A 21,764-nucleotide genomic window follows, 5' to 3' on the forward strand; every position below is an offset into this window, starting at 1 on the left:
GGGTGGGGGGGGGGATGAAGGAGAAGGGGTGTAAACCACTAAACGGAGCGTCGCGTCGCTAAATACTCACCTGTTTTCTATTTGCGTGTACGTGCGTGCCCTTTGCACATGAAATGATTCTTCCTAACCCGCACGCACTCAAAAATTCAACGGGGTCGCCTTTTAAACCCCCTCCAACAAACCTCGCTCAACTTCTTCAAATAACATCCCTTGCATATATTTGGTATATTATAATTAAACCGAGCTGTCCTACTTTAACCACTGGGAAATAATTTCTTAGTAAATGTTCGGCGCGGGCGTCGATTTTTACTATTGTTTAGATAATATGGGGCAGGGTTGAAATTTTGAATTTGAAAAGGAGCGAAAAAGTCTAATTTCGAATTTCTTGTGGCGTATCTTGAAGTACGGAAATCAGACTTTTACGAAACAACAGAGGTTCAGTTGGTCGGAAACACGACGGCTCAGAGTTGAAATGAAAAGCTCAGGGTTCAAATTCCGAATTTGAAAAGTTTTGAAAGAGCCTAATTTCGAATTTTTTATTGCGGATCTCGAAGTATGGAAATCAAACATTCATTAAATAACAAAGTTTTAATTGGTCGGAAACACGACGGCTCAGAGTTGAAATGAAAAGCACAGGGTTCAAATTCCGAATTTGAAAAGATCCGAAAGAGCCTAATTGCGAATTTTTTATGCCGAATCTTGAAGCGCGGAAACCAAACTCTGACGAAACATCCAAGTATTGAATGGTCCGAAACTCGACCCTCAAAGTTTCGAAAGGGCAAAATTCCGGAAGAACAAAATGCCGAAAGAGCATAACTCCGAAAAATCAAAGCTCCGAAAGTGCAAAAATGAGAAGATTTAAAAATCTGCGACATCGAAATTCCGGATCATCGGAGATTTTTGAACTTTTGGCTTGCTGAAATTTCAACACTTTGATCTTTCTTCGTTTTGGAATATCGACAATTTTATTCTCGGAATCCTGGTCATTCCCGATTTTTGGTTTTCCGGATTTCTTCACTACGCTGTGTGAGTGTATTTTAATTATCGAAGTCTCACTTTATCGAAACTTTATTTTTCGGGAATTTGCACCCTCGGAACGTTACTTTTTCAAACTTTGTTCTATCGCAACTTGATTTTTCCGACCAATTAAAACTTTGTTGTTTCGTAAAAGTTTGACATCTTTGCTTCAAGTTTCGTCACCAAATAACTCAGAATTAGGCGTTTCCAGAATTTCAACCTCCCCCCAAAATTTTAAAGGAAAAAATTGACGTCACTCACGTATGCTCGTTTCATTTTTAGGATATCAGTAAAAGTTTTAACTGTCAATCTGTCGCGTCAAATTTCAAACGATTTCATCCAGAATCCGTAATTTTCACATTGCAATAGGTACAACATTTCCATCGGACAATTCTAAATTGCAATAAATTTTCAACGCTAATTTTCAAAATTCTCGTGAAAACAAAAAAAATCATCGCTGTCAACAGAAGTTATTATTCTTTATTCACCGTTATTCCCTGTCTAATAAAGGATCGAATCGACGTTGAACGGTAGCTTTTAAAATCACGAAGAAAAAAAGCAAAAAAAAAAAAAAAAAAACTCGAGCAGTGAGAATTTGAGCTCGGAAATTGGAAAACTAAAACGCGAAAAGTGTTGAAAGCACTTATACTTATGGCTGGCCGAATGAGATATTCTACGAGGATAAGGGGTGCAGGTGTAGGTCAAAGTCCTTCAGCGGTCACCCCAATTTTCGCAAAGCTCCGATCTGCACGCATCAAGGATACTATAGTGAATATTATTCGGGTACGTAAAGACGGCGAAAGTAAAACGATAGGATTGTAATAACGTGAAAAAGATTTCGAGGTCATAAATGTCGGGAGAAAAATTGAGAAGATCAGTTTAATTCGAAAATTTCGTCATTATCGATACGATTTTCACAAATCTGAGGAGATTGTTTGGACAAGAATCAACGTTTGCTATCAATTTTACTGTGAGAAAGTCGATCGTTCGGTACTTGGCCAATTATTACATTCGCAAGCTTTACGAATATCTCATTGAAAATACAAAGATCAAAGGTACTGGAGTTATAAAATAAACGATTAGATATCGACACTTTGTTCCAAATCGTTTCCAAATAGTTTTTAAAATCTATTAAATTCGTAAGCCAAAAATAATCGATCCATCGATTGATCGAGTCCAAAAAATAATCGAACACGACTCGATTGAATCGTTAAAAATTAGCCGATTGATCGAATACTTCGCAATTTTTTAAAACGTTGCATACGAAACCAAAATTTCGTAAATTTCACTATACAGTCTTAATCGCGGAAATTTTTTTTGACAATTAATAATTTCATTTAAAAATATTGTTCAATTTCAGATGAAAAAAATTCATTCATCTTTCACTTATTACATCAAACAGGTGCTTAGTAAGTAAAACAATGATAATAATTAATAATAATCCAATCGCGTAAATTGATATTTTGTCGCATCGTTCATGGAAGTAAAAAGGAAAAACCGATTGCGGTGAAATACAATCGATTTCACTCGATAAATCGTGAAAAATTGATCGACCATTTCTGGTAAATCTTACACTGCGTTTCTCGTCTTCTTTATTTCGCTTCTTCTGCTATAAAAACCGGACGCGAGTGTGAGAGAGGCAGAAAAAAGGGGCGCGATCGGGGGCTGCAGATACGCAAACCGCCTTCTTTTCCGCGACCTACATCCCTTGTCCTCTTTCGAAGGACCTTCGTTATTTTCTCGCCCCTCGCTCCCCCCTCGCAACCAGTCGCCAATTATTTACGCAAACAGCCCGTTACCGCCGATTAGTATATCGGATAGAAACCGTTAATAATTCGGTTTGATTCTCTCCCTTAATTCCTATCCCCGCAAAATTTCACCCCGTGATTTTACAACAATTTACCAAATCGACTTTCTACTTCTCGTCGTTTACTTTTTGCTATTTTCCTCGTGCTTTTCATCGCTAGCTTTGTGATTATTACGAACGAGGGGCGGCTGCGACGTCGGTAGATTCGGAAAAGCGGAAGCGCTCGGTTCGGGGGAAAAAAGTTGCTTTTAAAAATAACCCAAGTTGCTTTAAATTAAGACTTTAAGGCTGCACGATGGCGCCGAGTGCCGCCGGGGAAGAAAGCTGCATGCTGCATAATATACTCGCATTTCAGTTCTTCGACGAACTCGCCGCGCTGCTTATCCCATGACGAAACGTTCGGGTGTGTACGAGCGAGCTGTAACCTGACTTCGAAATAAACCCTGATCTTTATCTCACCTACGCGATATATATCGGTGAGTGAATCAATCTTGTGTGTGTATGTATATTAATATGCGAAATAGAGTCTCGGCTATACGGTCTACGCCATTTCAAGACCTGTGTTACACTGAGAAAAATTTCACTTGGCACAGTAATTGGAAAAATTGAGTGGAACGAGTATCGTTGAAAAAAAAAAAACTGTTTGAATATCGTTGGAATTACGAAAAACGAGGTACCGCGTAAAAAATTTTGCTCTGTCGTCGATCCTTTTTTCGTTATTGCAACGCAAAATCAGTTTGCGAGGTTTACTCTATTTTTTTATTAGGTTCCAAGTCTAGAAGTTCGTCTAACGTCATGTTTTATCACAATTTATACATCTCTGCGATAAAAAAAAAAAAAAAAAAAACTGAAACATTATTAATCCTGGGATTGGTTGAAATTTTTATGAAAGTTTTACATTCTTTGTCGGCGATAGGATAGAAAAATTAAAAGTAGAACAGTTTTTTTCTTTTCTACGGTAGCGACTCTTGTTCCGTAAAGTTAAAGAACCTCTAAACTGAAAATGAGACTGGATTTATTTTAGTGAAAACTGAGAAACAGATTATCGATGAGAATACGTGACTCTAATGATCAATTAATGACCGTGGGTTGTTTGAAAAAAAAATTTTGACCAGACGAAGTACGAAAGAAAAAAGACCAAGAAACATCGAATTGAAAAACGACAAACTAGCCCCGCACCTTACAATTAGTGATAATTTTCACATCCATAACCCTGTAGCGAAAAAATATATGTCGCCGTTCGATTTGAAGTCGAAGAATCCTAATCGCCAATATTTCAAAAAAAGGTAAGATTTCGTGGAGGGTGGTAGAAAAAAAAACTTGGGTAAAACCGTTTCAAGAACGTGTCGAGCTCTGCTTTTTAACACGTGAAAAAATCTTCACCCCAAGTTCAAGAAAATATCTGCACGACAATCCCGAAGCTTGCAATATCGGAAGGCGTGCATAGAGGTTCACGAATTGATCCCGAGGGTGGGATTAATTAAGGTATGTGTTGTATCGAGGGCGCGGGGTTAAAGAGGGGTGGTTTTCAGAACTGGACACAAAAGGAAAAGAAATCACTCGACAATATCGCCTCTGTTATACCCGCTTCACTCACGGAACGTGCAGAAGGTACGCGGCGCTGTCGGCGCGAAAGCTCACGGCTTTCTGGGTGCGGATGAAAAGGGGGAGAAAAGTTTTAACACGGGGTGAAACTCTCAGTAAGACCGGAGACCGCGGACCGAGAAGTCAGTCGCTCGATCATTCTGCCTTTACATTTTCCATCACCTTAGCGCGATCCTCGCCTCGTGAACGAGAGCTTATTTTCGGAAGATCTTTGATTTCCGTCCGCCACTGATCGAGTGACGTGCGAAAGCTTTTTCACGGGGTTGAAACGTCGTTTCGGAAACCGATCGCGTGTATGCGATGCTTTCGGGCTTTAAACAGTTCGACTCCGGTACAGTGAAATTGAAAGCTTTCGTCGCTCGGAGAACTTATTCTTCCAGCTTTCACTGTTTTTTAATAATTCATAACCACGTGATTACGTGGGAAATATTCACGGTACAGATAAAAGTCCAAACCGATTAGTGCAAGGTTAAATATCGTCGGTGTAAATCGTTCGATTATTGACACCGAGTGGTATTAAAATCTACGATAAAATTGTCTGGACTTCTGTAGAATGTTTTCGGTGTTTGATTTAACACCGCGTTTCTAACAACGTGCAATCTTCGTTACCTTTGCGATTGAAAGAAGCGAGATTTTTTTTACTGGTAATTATATTTGTACGATCATTTTTAGTATCGTTGTGTTTGAGTGTGGAAATGTTTTTTTTATTTTTCATCCCTGGTTCGATGTGTTGTTCGTATGTGGGCAAAAGTGTCGACTGGTTTTGTTTGCGGATTATATGCGTGTGAAAGATATTGTACTTTGCAATTCCTGCGGAACGTCGGTGTCGAAAATAATTTTTAACACCACGGGAATCGGACGTTCGATTTACAAATTGGATGATATTTGTTGCATAAATTATTCAAGAACGTACCCGTGAATTTGCAATTCTAAACAAAGAATCGGCTCGCAGTATTTATCGAGTGAATCAATTGCTGGAAACGGAAGTGCCGACAGCATTTTCTGTTACATTCGTAACGTACTGAAAATAAAAGTGAAAACTGTAAAAAATTACACGTGGTTTGAGGTTACGGGTAATAAAAGAAGCCGTTAAATGTACTTATTAAGTAAGCATAATTTGTGAAAATTTGCATTAGACGTAGAAGTTGTAACGCGTGTGTAAAAGTGGAGCAACTTTATCCCCGCGTGTGTTGCATTATAGCCGAGTGTGAAAAATGAATTTTTCCTTGTACGGCAGGCGTAACGTCTATACGAAGAAAAATGAAATTCAAATCCACGATAAGATCTGCGCGATCCAAGCTAGACACGAAATCCAGTATTTATAAATTGTAATACGCACAATTAGCGTGCGGCTGTAATTTATTCCAGCGATACAGAATTACAAAAGCAAAGGTGGTTTCGTAAATATATATAGAAAATAGAAATCGCTGCAGGTACATCCAATTAGGCGATAATTAATGCACCGATTGCATATGCAATTTTCGTTGAGCCGTCTTTTCTTTCTCCTGAATAAACGTACGATTTGCACAATTATTTGTAAACTGCAACGTGAAGACGATTCCAATAGTCTTAAAATAATAAAAAAAAAAAAAAAAAAAAGAAAACAGACGACATGTACAGGAATGCACCCAAAAGCAGAGAGACTCCAGTCTGGGAATGACTGAGTGCCGAACAGCTGCACCGATTTTTTTATAAAATTAGCTTAAACTTGACTTTAACACAGAAATATAAACGCCACTTGGACGGAAATAGAGCCGACGATACTACGTCCGGTAAAACGAGGCGGAAATTCTTTCGCCTTTCTTATTTCTTTTCTAGTCCAAACGCATCGAGAAAAATCGATGCTTAATAACGACGGATGGAACACGGATACGGAGTGAATTTCTAACGAATGCACGCTCCGTCGTCTGCTGAAGTTCAATGCGCATGCTCTAAAATCTGAGAGCAACCGTTTACCAGTGTGACCAACCGTCTCTAACCTAAAAATTTTTCTACGTACGCGAATACGCGAGAACTGTGAAAATTTTTGAGGCTAGAGACAGTTGGTCACCCTGGTAAACATTTGCTCTCGAATTTCAGCGCACGCGCATTAAATTTTAGCAAACGACTTAAGAATTTACGTTTTCTATTATATAATTATTCAACGAAGAATTTCGACGAGGCTTTTACGCGATTCAAAAAACTTTCAACGAGTTACGAGCTTAAAGAAACTCACTAATTGCCAAATGTTTATCACGGCGATAAGGGGATGAATGCGATAATGCCAATTCCGTGTTTGCGCGTGTATTTACGGTATTATGACAGCTATCACGCAGGTACGTGTAAAATTATTCTCTGGTTTTCACCTCTGATTCGACACGCGCAAAGCCGCATGACTACGGCGTAACTTACAATTAGCATCCTCACAAAAATCGGACAAAAAACTAATCAGAAGAGCAATATCTCTAATTAATTTGATGCCCGGAATTTAAGCCGTTATCTCAGTGTGAAAAATCCAGCTGAAAACCAATCTCAGATCTGATTCCGAGTCTACATTGTCTTCTCAATCAAAGTATCGAATAAGTAAAATTTTCTCTATCGAGTTTCTTGCGCAATGATTTCGCCGCTTGACTCTGGTCTTTAACGATATATTTTTGTCTCAAAAACTGTAACCGATTTCTGTGAAAATTTAGAGAAAATTTTTACTTACCAAATATTTTTCGGTGACTAATTAATGGCACCGGTATTACAGAAATAAGTGAAATGGCGTTTCGCGGATCAGAATTCCGCATTTTTGGCCTGCGAATAACGGACTCAGACGACTGTTCAATTATTCAATTCTCCGATTTCAATAAAATTATCATCGCTGTAAGGTCGAATGGAAAATGCCCAGAACCCTGTACTTTTTGCCAATAAATCACGCGAGTATCGCGAACGCGTGTAACGTGAATTTGCGATAAACTGACGTCTGTGAAACATACACGCGCTTTGGTAATAATTAAGAACCAAAATGCGGCCGTGAATATACGCAGAACTCCGCGACTATGATAATAATTACCAAATATAATAACGACAACGATAATGACAATGACGAATGACGAAATAAGCATTGCAATGAATTATTAATGAATAATCATTCCGCGTATACGCGCGCAGGATGAGTTTTGTGTTCGTACGTGTGTGTATAAAGAGCTGTGTAAGTGTATTCGGAGTATAACAGGCACTGGGTCCGAATCGTTGTGTGTACCTTAAGTTTTCGTGTCGAAGTTGTTTGTAGCGTTTGATACTTAATTGCGAATAAAAAGTCACGCGAGCTGCACGATTTCCTTGCAAATCTGTTCTAGCTGCTTATAATACTTATAACATAAGACGTCGTTGCAACAACGGTGTAAAACTTTACAAGATTACATATTTGTGCGTGTAAATATTAGAGTGGTTATTATTTTAGATTTTTTCAAATTTTTATTCGACCGCCCCGCAGATCAAACGAATGAAAATCTTCTTCAAACCGCAGATCTCGATTTCTGCAACTCTGAACTCTCCCGCAAGAGCTGTCAAGTTTCCCAATTAAAATACACACGTTTTTACAACAATTTCAGTATATATTTCCTCGCAGGAACAATCGTTGGCAAAAAAAAATAAAAAAAAAAATCTGTCAATCTAAGAAATCATTTAGCATTTATTCTAATATTCGGTGAAAATATTAGCATTCCGTGTCAGCTGTAACGAATTAGAATTCAAATTTTTTTACGAGTTTCATATCAGCGGACAATTGACGTAAAACATTGAATCGACGATGCTGATATTTTTATCAACCAGTAGCATCAATGCCGATTGATTTCTTACGCTTATAAGATTCTTCGTAAATAATTAGTCCTGCGAAAATTGAGTAAAAATTTGTATACCTTGAACGAGAAACTTCATTCATTTTTCGAGAGTTTTTAGAATTAAAATATGCGTATCCCTTTCATTTCGAGGAGAATTGTATTCATCTGTTGAAAAATAATTTGGGGGTCGTGTCTCGATGGAATTTCGAAAAAGTTTTCAACAAAAACCACCCTCGTACACACGGCTCGATAGTTTCGCAACAGTTGACACTTGGATCGACTTTTTTTAGATTGGAAATGAAAATCGAACGAAAGAACGCACCTTTTTGAAAAAGACGCAAAGTAAATAAGGTAGGAAGAAATTGAACCGTTAAACTTTCTCTCCACGCACGCGTGCAGGAAGAAGAAGCCTGGCCGAAGGGATAATGAGCTGGTCTTGGTCGGCGGAGTTATTACGGCCTATGAAGGCTGATCCGGAGGCACTCGAGCGTTCATCGTCGCGGCGGTCACCCCGGCTATGAGAGCGTGAATGTCATGCCTTGCGGATCTGTTCTTGTCAGCGTGACGTTGCCTGCAGAAGGATCAGCTCGACTCCTTCCGCGGAAGAGCTACGCAGCCTTCGGTAAGTCTGCACCCTCCTCGAACCGCGTTGACGTGGAAATTTTCACAAGTTTTTTTCAAATTTCGCATCTCTCTAGCTCACGTCGAAATAATAATTTATCGGTTCTTGTCTTCTTTTTCATTTGAAACAAAGTCGAAGCAAATTATCGGCAGATTGTAAAAGGCACGAAAATACGCAATATATCTGTATTGTGTAAATTGGAAAGGGTGAAATTCAGTTAGATATTGCACTTTTGCAATTGTAATTATCGTTCGTATAATAAACGGAAATGGAGAAATATGAATTAATTATTTTGAAATGCTGTATTTTTTTTTTTTTTTTTTACACATAGGAAAACATTGCAGGTTTTTATTCGACAAAAATTTTCCGTTGTAAGTATCGTATACGTAAAAGTACGTGAAATTGAAAAACCGATGAAAAAAACTATTGTTCGGGTTTATATTACATATTTACATATTTTTAGTGATAATTTAATCATCGTTCTTAAATGATTATCAATACCTTTTTTTTTTTGTAAGTTGTTGTATTCGTTTTCAACCACTTTAATAGCACCTCAATTTTTTAAATTAGGCATAACAGCAATCACAATAAAATTGAAAGAGAAGAGAAAACGAGGTTTTTAAAATTCACCGTTACAATACATACCTAGTCAATTTTTCTTAAAAATGATTACAATCTTTTCATCGATCTAAAATTCATAAAATCTATTACAACATACTGGATTGTTTTTCCTCAATTTTCGACGTTTAAAAAATATACTTTATTATTTTGTCACTTGATTAAGGTGAGAGTTCGGTACAATTCAAAGTTATCTCATCTTTTAACGAATATTTCTGTCCGATAAATTTGGTCTATTCGTCAAAACTCCGAAATAGACTTTGATTAAAATTTGAACCCAATAAGTCGAGCGATTTGAAAGTTGCGAATATTTTTCCAAGATTTCTTCAAAACGTTCCCATTATACGTACAATCGCACGATGCATTATCTTACAATTGTAGAAGACTAAATTTTTTTCATCGACGCACTTGCTACCATGAATTAAAAATTGTTGCAAGAATTCATGGATTCCAGTTTTCTAAGTAAAGTTTTTTTTCACCGCTATATTCGACGTGAACACCAAAATCCCTCGTCAATAATACAGGATATTTTCAAGTAAATTCTGCTATGTTGGGTTGCCTACCACTAAGGAGTAAAAACATCGGTAATACAAACCTACCTAGTTATCGGCAAGTAGCGCGTTTAAATCCCTCGAAATTGAGCCGGAACTGCCCGTGCTGCAAGGTTGTGTGGATTTGGCCAAGCCATTGTTCGTTTGTTTATAACCTATGCCGAAGCGGTCTGCAATCGCGTTCCGTATTAACGTTAAAGTGATTGTACGACTTGACTCGACAAAGGTAATAATGACTCGGTATGTCTGTTTTACCGATATTTGTTCCCCTCAATGGTAGGCAATCCAACATACCGCGATGTTTACTTGACACCGCCCTGTAAAACCTCGATAAAATTTCCCCGGCAAATTTTCTTTCCTCGGCAATGTATTTCCTCCTTCGGTAGGTGAGACGGTTTTTCCTGGATACGAGAGGCGAGACGAGATAACAGCGGACAGCGATGAGGCGGACGGAAGGTGATGCCATGCGGGCCGCGCCACCCTTCCGGGTCCTCGGGGACGGGGGCGAAGTCTTCAGGGTTGCCTCACCACCCCCGGCGCTGGCTCCGGAACCCTACAAGGTCGCGGTATCCTCGATGTCGACGAACAGGGCGCGCAGAAGGTCAAGCTTCGTCATAATCGCCGAGGCCAGACCAGCGACTCCGACCTCCAGGAGCCCTTCGCCCGGTCTCACATCCGGCAGAGCCTCGCCCTTCAGGGGGCGCGGATTTAAGGGCCCGTTACCCCACGCGCAGTCGAGACCGCAGACCCCGGAGGCCAAGGACACGCGGCGTCCTAGTCGGCCGGATCGGAGAAGTGCGTGCAATTCAATTTATCACACCCCTGACGGATTTAAAAATGCAAATTCGCGCCTTAATTACGGTCTAGACCTTGTGACATAAGCGTGTAAATTTTTTTCTTTTTTCATTCAGTTTTCTGAACGCGCCAAAACCTTCCAGTGAATCGTTGAACTTTTCTCGATATTTTTTAGTAACGCAGCGGGGCTTCCACTCTGTCAGGAAACCTGAAAATCCTGAAATGATCAGGGAATTTAGTCGATTTTTTTTTTTGAAAAACCGAAATTTCAAACTCAGGACCTTCTGGAATAGGCGTGTGATTGTTTTTTTTTCTGTTTTCTGCTCCGTTTACTTATGAATTTTCTGAATGCATTGAAACTGTCTAGTAAATCGTGAATTTTTTTTTCTCGCTATATTTTAGTAACTCAGCAGGGATGACACTCTATCTGAAAAACCTGGAAGGATCAGGAAATTTTCGTCATTCTGTTTTAGTGATTTATTTAAATCTGAATATTTTGGAGTCTATAATTTGAAACTTTTGACTAATTTTTTCTGGACGTTGTTGTACGTTTGAAAGAGACAAGACGTATTTGGAAAACTGTAATTTTAGAAGTGGAGTAAAAAATATTCGTTTGAAGCTTTTGACCAGAATACGTTAAAAACATAAATAGACATTCTGTATAATTATGAGACTTAACGAAAGAGGTTTTTGTAAAACGGCCCAGGCTTTAGCTCTTCGAATTTTCCACGTCAACTGCATTAAGTCGTGAGTCAGAAAAGTTTCAATGAAGGTTCTAAGATTACGGCTGAATAACTGCAGACCACGAAAACCGCGAGTAGTAAAATTAGATATCGCATTAATTTGCGTTCCCTGCTTGCATGCCTCGCTGTTGTACGATACTCTGCTCGTTTTTTCTTTTGTCGCATTCCCGAGGTAGGTATATTAATACTCCGAAGAGACTCCGCGTACGGATTGATTCGGAAACAAGTTTTCACTACCGAAAAATAATTTCAATGCCAAATTCTCAGAATTTCTTTCGATAAAAGTTATAAAAAGAACAATCCGATATAAGGATAATTGCTTTTATTAATGCTCAAGTAACGCAAACTATAAAATAACTGGTTTCAAGTATCTTTTGGTATTTCAAGATGTCGGTAAAAGTAGAATACTAAATCTTTGTTCGATTTCATCGTCAGTTGGTATTTTGAAAAAATTCATTTGGCCCGCTGGTTATCTTGATTCTTTAATTTAATCGTAAATACGTAAATCTGTCGTCGAATTTACGAACTCGAATAATTTCTGACTGCATATTTCTAGTGTCGGCATCGCAGCAAAATAGCCCGAAACGCAGCCTGATTCCGCAGCCTGCGCGACGCCGTTCCGTGTCGTTGACGAAGACGGAGAACGTTCGAGGGTCGCCGAAGTACGGACGCCGAGCTGGTGCGTCGATGACGGCAAAGAACTACTTGGAAGTGACGCCGGCGGCCGCGGGTAGACGAGGATCACTGAAGGTGCCGGGTCTCTCTCCGATCCAGGGAACGCCGACGAAGCCACCGGAGAGAAGGGGCCAGCAGAACGTCGGCGGGAAGAAACCATCTCCCGTAAAATCGCGGCGGAATTCGGTGGCGCCACCACCGGCGAAAAGTGGCGTCAAGGTAGCGCCAACGACGCGATCGAAGCCGCCGAGCAAACCGACGAAGAGCAAACCGCAACCGGATACTTCGCCGTCAAAGATTCCCGTGAAAAAGAACTCAATCTCGGAAGCTAAGAGCCCGAAAAAGGCGCCTCAGATGTCCCAGACCTCGCGGCGTGGCTCGGTGGCCAAACTTGTAGTTACAAAGACCGCCGAAAGGGGGGATAAAACGTCGCGGGAAAAACCGGTGGAGCCAAAACAGGAGGCGGAAAAACCCCAGAAAAAGACTGAAAAGAAGGCGACTTCCGTAGCTGAAAACGCGTCAGGAAACACCGTTGGGAACGTGGAGGATTCTGTGAAACAGTCGGAGGCCAAGGCCGAAGAACCGAGCCTCGTTGAGCTGCTTAAACAGTCCTCGGGGGCCAGTGGAACCTCCAGCGTCGTAAACACGACAACGGTTACCGCTGCTCAGCCTCTCAAAATCGACGCGGCGGCGCTGCTCGACGGTGAGATCGGCAAGGCTTCGGAAAAGGAGTCTGAAGTGAAGCGGCGCAACCCAGACAGCGGGAAAAAAGCTCCTGCCGTTAGGCCCTCCGCCATAAGCGTTCCGCCCCCCACTTTGCCCCCGAAAATCAACGGGGCCCAGAAAACATCCGCTGCGATGACGAAGCCTGAAGTAGCGTCTGATTCTCCCATCCGAGAGCCAAAACATGAGACCCCAAAGAACCTGCATCAGATTGCCGACAAGCCCAATGGTCACAATGCCGATGGGAATAAAACGCATAATGGACAGGCTGTGAATGCAAGTGGAAAAAATGCCAACGTGGAACACAGCGAGGTGACTTTGACGCCGGATATGAACCGTGGACGACATCCTATGGGCAGTGCTCAGAACCGCGTCAACGCTGATGGTAAGGTTTTTGTTCGTTGCAGAGCTGATTCGTTTTTGGCATTTGAAGAGAGTCTATTTTATCGAACTTATACATGGTCTTCCAGCTAGTGCTTTACCTTAATCGCACCCATAATCAATTTTCTAGTATGTGATGTACCCCTTTTTGTTGGTTTTCTATGTTCCCGCATACGCGACAAAATCATCCCGTCACCTTGCCAGCATCTTCACCAGAATTCCGATCATCTTCCACGAAGGACATCCTTAGCTGATGTTACTAATCTTAGCTACATCACCTTACAATGCAACTTCTAATGACTGTTAAAAAATTGCCAACAGTGAAAGGGACCAAGGAGAATGCTGACCTGACTGCGGAACCGCCTGCGGAACCGCCTGCGGGAGAAGATCTCCACGCCGCGTCTAAAACCGGCAGTGTTAAGAGCTCGGACGAAAGTGTAAGAAGTTCGGCGCGGACAGTTAAGAGTGACGGTATAAGAGCAGCGATGGACGTGTCGGGGAGTGTAGGAAGTAACAGTTCAAGTGTGGTGATTAATCATCAGGGTAGTGCGATTAGACGATCGGAGGACATCCACGGAATGATGGGCAGTGCGGTGTCGCTCAGGTCGACCGCGGGTTTGTCGACTGGTTCAACGGACACTGGTGTAAGCGTTAACACGATACGCGGGGTGTCTTCCGCGAGGGAGAAACGTGGCATGCACATGGTAAAGCAGCCCCAAGGCATCGAGACTCTGAGCGGAAACGTGGTTCACCTGGAGCAGAACGGAGAACCCATGTAAGTTTGCTGTTGCCCTGTAAATTTATGCGCGGAACCTAAGGGCCTAGCCGGACCGGAAGTCGGGGTTCCTTAACCCCGGGACAGTGTCTGCCCACTAGGTACACACACTCAGGTGGGGAAAGCATTTCGCTTCCGAGGACGAGCGGGCAAGCTGCTTATCGATCCCTGACCAGATTTGCATCGACGCGGGGAGAGACAGAGAGAGAGAGAGAGAAAGAGTGGGGGGGATGAGGATGGGGTCGAGCCGGGGTGTCAAAGGGTTAATAAATTTGATCGCGAGATCGGTTGACCTCGGGATTATTCTTTCTACCTGTGATACATTAGCTGAGCGAAGGTCGTTGCTTTTGGAACGAATCGTTGCCGTCTTTAGCACACGCGGTCGCGAGCGCTAATTAGAATCATCACTGTTTAGCTGGAACAGACTCGCAAATCTGCGAGATACAAGTTATGAACAAGAAAGGGGAAGGGAAAATTTTTGGTAGAAGTATAAAACGTCTTTTCTTCAAATGCCGACAGGCCACAAACTTGGCTGTGATTTTTTCCAGGGCGAGGTTTCATGAATTTCCCCCCCAGTATTGCACACACATACACACAAACGCACGGATGTTATACACTAACACAATGTCGAGTGGAAATACCGTTATGCATAAGGAGCTGAAGTAATAAGTAGCGCGAATTAGCGCCTACCTTATCGAGCGATCTACCGTAGGGATCCCGATTGCTAATCTCCGAGAGACTTGCCTACCTTCACAAAATGTATACCCTATACCTCGCACTTCTGGCTACCCGCCCTTCTGCATATACATACTTGACTATGTACTCGGTGTCGCAAAAATACTCTATGCCATGATTCTTCTTGGTCGTTTACCAAACCCAGTTGCTTATTTTTTGTCAACTGTCGACTAAACAGTTCGGGTGTGTCGTACAGACTTGAATTTTTTACCTGATGTATAAAAAAAAACTTGAGAAATACAATTCCGAAAAAGAGCGAACGCTTAGCCCGGAATTGAGCACCGTTGGAAATGAATAATACGTAGCAGACACTTGCGGACAGCGAGGGATCATGGCGTCCATAAATCTTCGCGTTTAGTCCACCTCGCGACTTTGAACCACGCTTTCTCGTCACCAACGTACAAGATATTCAAAACTGAGTTTTAGATCACTTCTTTAGTCCTGATAGAATGAAAAACCGCTCATAATGTCCCATTGAAAAACTTATCCCAAACATTATTTGCAAATGAAAATTGCTGGCCAGTTTCATCTCGATACCATATCTGCATGTGTGTCGCAATCTACGCCATCTTAGCCTGAATACCAAAATCTTGAAAAACATCACGATTATAAGTGGTCAAACTATTCCCTGTCCCTTGGATCTTGTAATACCAAAGTCTCGGTCAGCTCCGTGACCTCTGTTCGAACGACACCCTGTACACATCGGGTGTCACGCAGTCCCGCGAACTTAGTTGTGCCCGGCGATCACCTAGAGCCTCGCCACGTGAGTCGATGGTGTGTAAAAGTGTGTTATAGGCACCGAAGTGGATGGCGGTGAGGCACATAGCCGAAAATCGACGCAGTACGTAAGAGAGTGACCCAAGCAAAGTCGCGTGCGGCCAAGGTCGAATATCGCGCCGTATTTTACTGTGTCTTTGAAGGTGTGCCTGGCTTTCCTTCGTCCCGTCGCCTTCCTCCTCTGCAGCTTATGGTTGGCCCCCTGCAGCCTATCGCCATCCCAGAAGCCGCCCTGCGACGTCTGCGGTCCCGTTTTACCTCGGTATCAACATACATCATGTCCTCTCGACACAAACCACCCGCGACTGCCGAGGGTGGGCTTATTAACAATTCACTATAAATTTCACGCGTTGCTGATGTCGGTTAGCTGCGGATCCAACATGCATCCGTTACACACTGCAATTACCGTTAAATACGTTGTTAAAGCTGAAGGCGTTCGCGTTTAACCGGCCTCTCCAATACCCCTGCACATCCAGACCATGGACTGATGAATTGAAGTAAATTCTTGTGCCACGATTTTCACTCGTGATAGAAGATTCGAAATAATCTCAAGGTCCATGTCACCCAATTTTGTTCACCCAATTGATTGAAGAAAACCTTTGTAGGCCCGCCGTAGAAAGTATCATGTGCGCGAACTTGGCCGTTGATAATCGCGAATCGATAGCGGTGTCAAGTTTAAGCCTCGGGTGACTTTATTGGTATTTAAAAAACTACGTTAAGGGGAGGTGACCGCCGTTCGTCGTCGCGGGAACGATAATTATCAAGCTGAAAAATCAATCCTCGCGTATTGCGTACTGTGCAAACATATCGACCACAGTCATTCAATTCATCGGAATTGCGAGGTGCAGCGGATAATGAAGGGTGAAGGGTGAAGGGGGCGAGGATCGAATGGACGTTCCGTCATCGCGAGGGTGTAATTTTTGGCTTGCCTACTCATTCGCGGATTCTCGAGTGGTCAGCGTAGAGCGCAGCGAGTAGTATCGATTGCAAGACGTATGCAAGCAAGAAACCAAGCAAGGAAGGAGTTAGGCACCAGCGAGAAATCTTTGCGTGACTTAAACTTGGGAGGGAAAATGAGCCGGCAGGTTGCGCGCCCACCGACTGACCAACCGCTGACCACGGCGACCTGCAATCCCTGACTCGCAATCAATCCAAACTCGCTTATCGTCGCACTCGGACGAAACCGAGAGAGTCGAAATACGCGCTCAGATACTGATTTTTCTGCATTCGTACTATATTCCAACGTCATTTTTCGCGGCACGGCATGACGTAGCCGAACCTCCAAAGAGCAAAGACGCTTCTTTTAGAGACGGCGAAGGCGCGGGGCGGAGGAAAGGGGTGAAAAAATTAGGAGGATCATCGTCCTTTCGCCGTGCTGCATTAATATTCAGGAATTAAACTTGTTCGTCATGACTGCATGAATTACTTTTTAAAGAGTGTCGAAAATCGTCCGGCGATTTTAGCGGTCTGCGTCTGAGAAGAGGTAAATTTTTGACATTTTTTTACCTTGATCCTACTAATTCCTGCAATTTCACGCTTCTACAAATATTGTGCACAACGTTATCCATTATTACAGTAGATCTTTTTCGTTTGCCAGGCTAAATGCTGCGGAATAAATGTTTTTCTTTCAAATTACTCGCCGTTTTACCCAGATCACGATTTAAAAACAAAAATCTCTTCGACGCTTTTGTTCATAGTATTATGGATATGCGAAGACTGAATCAATCAGCCTTTACGTTGATAATTACACAACTTTATTCAAGATTTAAATATATTATAACTTACCCGCTGATTAGCGTAATCGACGTATGATAACATGTTGCAATGCGCACGATTTAGCGCAGTGTAGCGTATACGCAACGCAAGACTGCATGATATGAATTTTCAAATCCGCATTCTTTGTTTGAAAATAAGCTGTTACGCGTCGCGTAGGAAAATTATACAAGAATGCTCATACCCGGCCATTTTACGCTTTCGATTAGGAAAATATACCTACGTGCATATTTATTATACGCGACGTGGGCAAAACTGGGACGTAATAATTGGCGAAAGTGCAAAGTGTGCATAAGACGCGGACAATACGTGATGCGATATTATTTCATTCCCTCTATATTATTACACGCTTTCCCAAAATTATCTTTAATCAGTTTTTACTCGTTAGTCAACAGTCGTGATTTACACTGGGGGTGAAAAATATTGATCCGTCCGTTGAACGACGCTGCGTTACAGCATTATAATTTCCATGATATGTATACACATATTCAGAAACGTGTATTCCTGAAAGGTTTATATATATACATAAAACCGTTGTAACAATCCCTATACCGCTAATCGTTATTATAACGACGACGAGGAAAATCAAATCAATAGGGAATTAGCTTGATGGTTGAAAGAAAATTGACTGCCAAGAATTTCAGGTGATCGTTCGCAACGTTGCTTTAACTTACCCGATTTACACAAAATTTTCGAAAACTGCAAATCGTTTCAAAATGACGGTGATAAATTTTTCGCGGTAACACGCCGAGCCGCACAATCGATAAAAAAGGGTTGCAGGTGAATTGAGGAACGTGAACGGAAGTTCAGGGTGTCATGTATACGTCTGTATCGACGAGCACAACTCGAGGAGCTTAATAACGCTAACAGGTTTACAGACACGCCTTGCTTTCAGGCTGCCAGGTGCCAGGACATCAGATCCTCATAGAAAGGACCAGGATCAAGACTTGCGCGGTGTTCCCGACGAACCCGAGAGCCGTTTTAAAAGGATATTTGACCGCTGCTGCGGGTGCTGCAAGTGCAAGTGCAACTGTTTCGATCTTGGAAAAAGCATGAGGTGTCTCGCCTGCCGAAGAGGCTTCAAGCCTCAAATGAACCAACCCTCGATGTTCCCGGGGACCAATACCAACCCACCGACGGGCTGTTTGTCCAAGATGAAAGCTTCGAGCAGGTAAAATGCCCTTGTCTTCTTTTGTCTTTATTTGAACCTTACGCTGCACACCTCCTGGGTATAACACTTAAGGCGATCCTTGAAAAGGTCATTTTTGAATTTCTAATGTCTCACCCCCGTGATCGAATCCAGATAATTAAAAAAATAGTCTGTTCGAAACCAGTCTGAAGTCGACATTTTGAAATTCAAAATAACTGATTCAATATAGCAGTAGGTACCAAGTGATTTTTGGCATGTTTGTCCGCCATATTGGAGCGGCCATATTGAATTTCAAAATTTCGAGTTCAGATTCGTAATTAGTAACCCAAGGAAATCCCCTAGATGAACTTTTATCGAAATCCGTTTTATAGATTTACTGTCTCCTTGAAAAGGGTTAAATGGAGAAATCAACCCTCTGACAGCACGAGTTTGAGTTGAGATAAAATTCTAAAAAAACATTGAGGAATTATTTTTTAATTATTTGTATTTTCTTATAGAAGAAATGATTTCTTAGAAACGTACTGAATTTTGTATAGAGTTTCATTGCATCTGTAATTAATAACTCAGAAAGGCTAGTTCGGACATGAACAATTTTAATTTTTTCAAAAACGTCGCTTCAGAATAGAATGTCTATCAAATTTCATCGAAATCGTACGAAAAGGTTCGAAACCATATCGTACAAAAAATTTTGAATTACGTCGATTCGAATAAATCGAATGCAGTTGAAGAACAAGGGATGATTTTTCAAATTTCAGAGCTTGGAACTATTTAAAGTGAACTCAAAATTAAAACGTGAAAGGTTGAACTGACACAGTTAATTTTTACTGCTGTCTACCTGAAAAATTTATACTCGTGTACAGGTGTTGCCGTCTGCCGAAATGGAAGGGATGTTCTCGAGGAAGTCGCGTCGCTCCTGCAGAGGATGCTGGCTGTTGCCCGCCGGAAAGAAGGTGCGGAGCAGTATTCAGGAGGCTCTGCAACCGCTGTTCCTGCAAGCGTCAAGACTCTACCCAACAGACGAGGAGCCTTCAGGCCAAGCAGAGCCTTACCAGCGTCACCGCCCCGGTTCTTCCGGAGGTAAACTTGGGGGATAAATTCGTCACGGAATTCGGTTGCGTTTATTAATCTGCGATTCCGATCCGCGTTTTGGTCACGCGTAACGACAGCTTGACCGGTCGCAACCCCGATTTTGACCTTTTCGCAAACCTCACCGAGACCTTTGATAAGAAATCTCGGAGTATGTATTTAAGTTGCGATCTCGTGAGATATAAAATTTTCGATAGTTTTCTGGTTCAACTCTTAAAAAAAAAAAAATAACTCTCTGACTCCTGTTAAAAGACTTTTTCCATGATTATATCAGGGATTTTATCAAGGAATTGAAAACGAAGGGGAATAATTGGAAGTGAAAATAATCCGTTTACCAATTGAGAATTGTTGGAAAAATTAATCGAGGTATTTTTTCAGGAACCGAAGAGTAAGATACCGGAAGTGTTGGTCGAACACAACGCGATAATGCGAGGAGCGATTCCCTGTCTTCCAATACCATTGGCCTGGTTTTGCCTCGTGTGCAATGTTCTGATACCGGGAACAGGTGCGAATTACTGATCCCACGTTTCCGAATTTACAAAATCTACGACCACGTACGTGTCTGCGGAAATATCCAGATGAATCTTCTGGCTCATTTCAGGCACATTTTGGAGTGGATTGTTCAATCTGTGCGTGGGACAGCCGAGGTTCTCCACTGTGGCCAGTCCGAGAGCAAGATTCGGTGCATTCTTGGTGAATACGGTAGTCGGCGTGGGACAATTGTTCACTGTGTTATTCTGCCTCGTTGGATGGGGATGGAGCATCTGGTGGGGAGTCATGATGGTGCGATTGGCCAGTAAGTATCGAGCCTTGATCGATCATGTCGGGAACAATTGAGGAAATGGAATAAAAATGATGGTGAACCGTTCTTGTATCGACAGGAAGCGCGTGTCAAAGTGGGAAAAAATCATTCAAAGTCGATGAAATTTCATCGAGTGCTTTAATTCGAACGATATTCAAACTTGTGAGAAAAGCAGATCAAAGTTATGGTTCGAAATGCAGTTAATGGAGAAAACGAGCTTTTCCGATAAATTTACCGAGTTTTTCTACATGCATACTGTGGGTGAAATTGACGCGCATATTAATTGGCATTCGAATTTTCATCAGGAAAGTACAAGCGGTACCGAGATTCGGAAGCAGCTAACAACGACGTCGAAGCTCAGGGTGGTAACGACGTGTCGACGCTTCCTCCAGGAGTTCCAAGTCAGGCACTACGGGGTATAGAGAGGGCGCGTTGAATCGATATTTTGGTAGTAATATTTTTTACCGCCTGTAACAATTACTTCGTACTTTGTATCATAATAAACATAAAGAAACACATGTCAAACGAGTACATAAGCTGTATGCATTATTGTTATGCTATGAAATTTGTTACTATTTCTTAGACATGTAACAATATAAATTACAAATGGAAGGATTTTCTCAAAATGACTATACAGTGGAAGCTACCTGGCCTCTGTCTGTAAAAAGTTTCTAGATTTGTTTTTTCTTTCGTTTTTTTTAAAATTATTCCAGAAAATACATTAAGTTGTATACTGACCATGTATTTGTAAATATACCTGTGTAATCAGTGATACTCCATATATACATAATCCACATTCTGAATTAGCATGTCATGTAGTTATACATACGGAGACACATTTTTTTATACGTTTATTATACATAGTTATAATAATAACAATAACAGTAAGAATAAAAGAATTTCTGTAAACTAAAAGTATAATATATACATATCCCATTGTTATACAGAAGCAATTGCAATTTACGATATATTGATTAAACTTTGCTTATGTAAGATATAAAAAATAAAAACATATACGGCTATAAATGTACGAATTTGTAACGTCATTCATCAATCTGAACATACGTATTCACGATCATACATGTATTTTCTTTTAAATTTGTACATAATTTTCGCAACGTTTGGTCCGGGAAGGTTTGCATGTTACACAGATTCGAACGTCCGAAGATCTCCGAACGCAGCCGAAGGCGTTCGACGGCGTCTTGTGACCATTTGTGACCACCAGACGAGTGATGGCCAATCAGGAGTCATGATCGGGAGAATTCGGCGTCCGTCAAGCTATCAAGACGTGCGCGTTCCGCGGATGAGTCTAGTTAGTCAATA

The 21,764-nt window shown here is 41.5% G+C and overlaps 1 protein-coding gene across 3 annotated transcripts; it reads left to right on the plus strand.

The window, feature by feature from the left end:
• Positions 1 to 4,661: 4,661 nt before the first annotated feature.
• On the plus strand, positions 4,662 to 21,451 carry LOC107224186 (protein stum). Of its 3 annotated transcripts, none has more exons than XM_046740592.1 (10): positions 4,662 to 5,073; positions 8,526 to 8,857; positions 10,413 to 10,821; positions 12,121 to 13,347; positions 13,665 to 14,118; positions 18,299 to 18,574; positions 19,414 to 19,630; positions 20,018 to 20,144; positions 20,241 to 20,435; positions 20,747 to 21,451. In XM_046740592.1, the coding sequence occupies exons 3-10, from the start codon at positions 10,467 to 10,469 to the stop codon at positions 20,875 to 20,877; spliced, it is 2,982 nt and encodes a 993-aa protein (XP_046596548.1). In that variant the 5' UTR covers positions 4,662 to 5,073; positions 8,526 to 8,857; positions 10,413 to 10,466; the 3' UTR covers positions 20,878 to 21,451. The 3 variants fall into 3 exon arrangements, with proteins under 3 accessions (XP_046596548.1, XP_046596547.1, XP_015519640.2); XM_046740591.1 differs by lacking the exon at positions 4,662 to 5,073 and adding an exon at positions 7,788 to 7,822; XM_015664154.2 differs by lacking the exon at positions 4,662 to 5,073 and adding an exon at positions 7,788 to 7,822 and having other exon boundaries at positions 10,439 to 10,821.
• The last annotated feature ends 313 nt before the right edge of the window (positions 21,452 to 21,764 follow it).

Source organism: Neodiprion lecontei, chromosome 5, assembly GCF_021901455.1.
Source record: "Neodiprion lecontei isolate iyNeoLeco1 chromosome 5, iyNeoLeco1.1, whole genome shotgun sequence".
In the NCBI taxonomy this organism is placed as follows: Eukaryota; Metazoa; Arthropoda; class Insecta; order Hymenoptera; family Diprionidae; genus Neodiprion; species Neodiprion lecontei.

Excerpts from the sequence above, each read along its gene's own strand:
- LOC107224186 (XM_046740592.1), top strand. The coding sequence starts at position 10,467 with ATGAGGCGGACGGAAGGTGATGCCATGCGGGCCGCGCCACCCTTCCGG. Across the intron at positions 14,119-18,298 it reads GAGCAGAACGGAGAACCCAT|GCTGCCAGGTGCCAGGACAT; the intron begins GTAAGTTTGCTG and ends CCTTGCTTTCAG. Across the intron at positions 20,145-20,240 it reads TGTTCTGATACCGGGAACAG|GCACATTTTGGAGTGGATTG; the intron begins GTGCGAATTACT and ends GGCTCATTTCAG.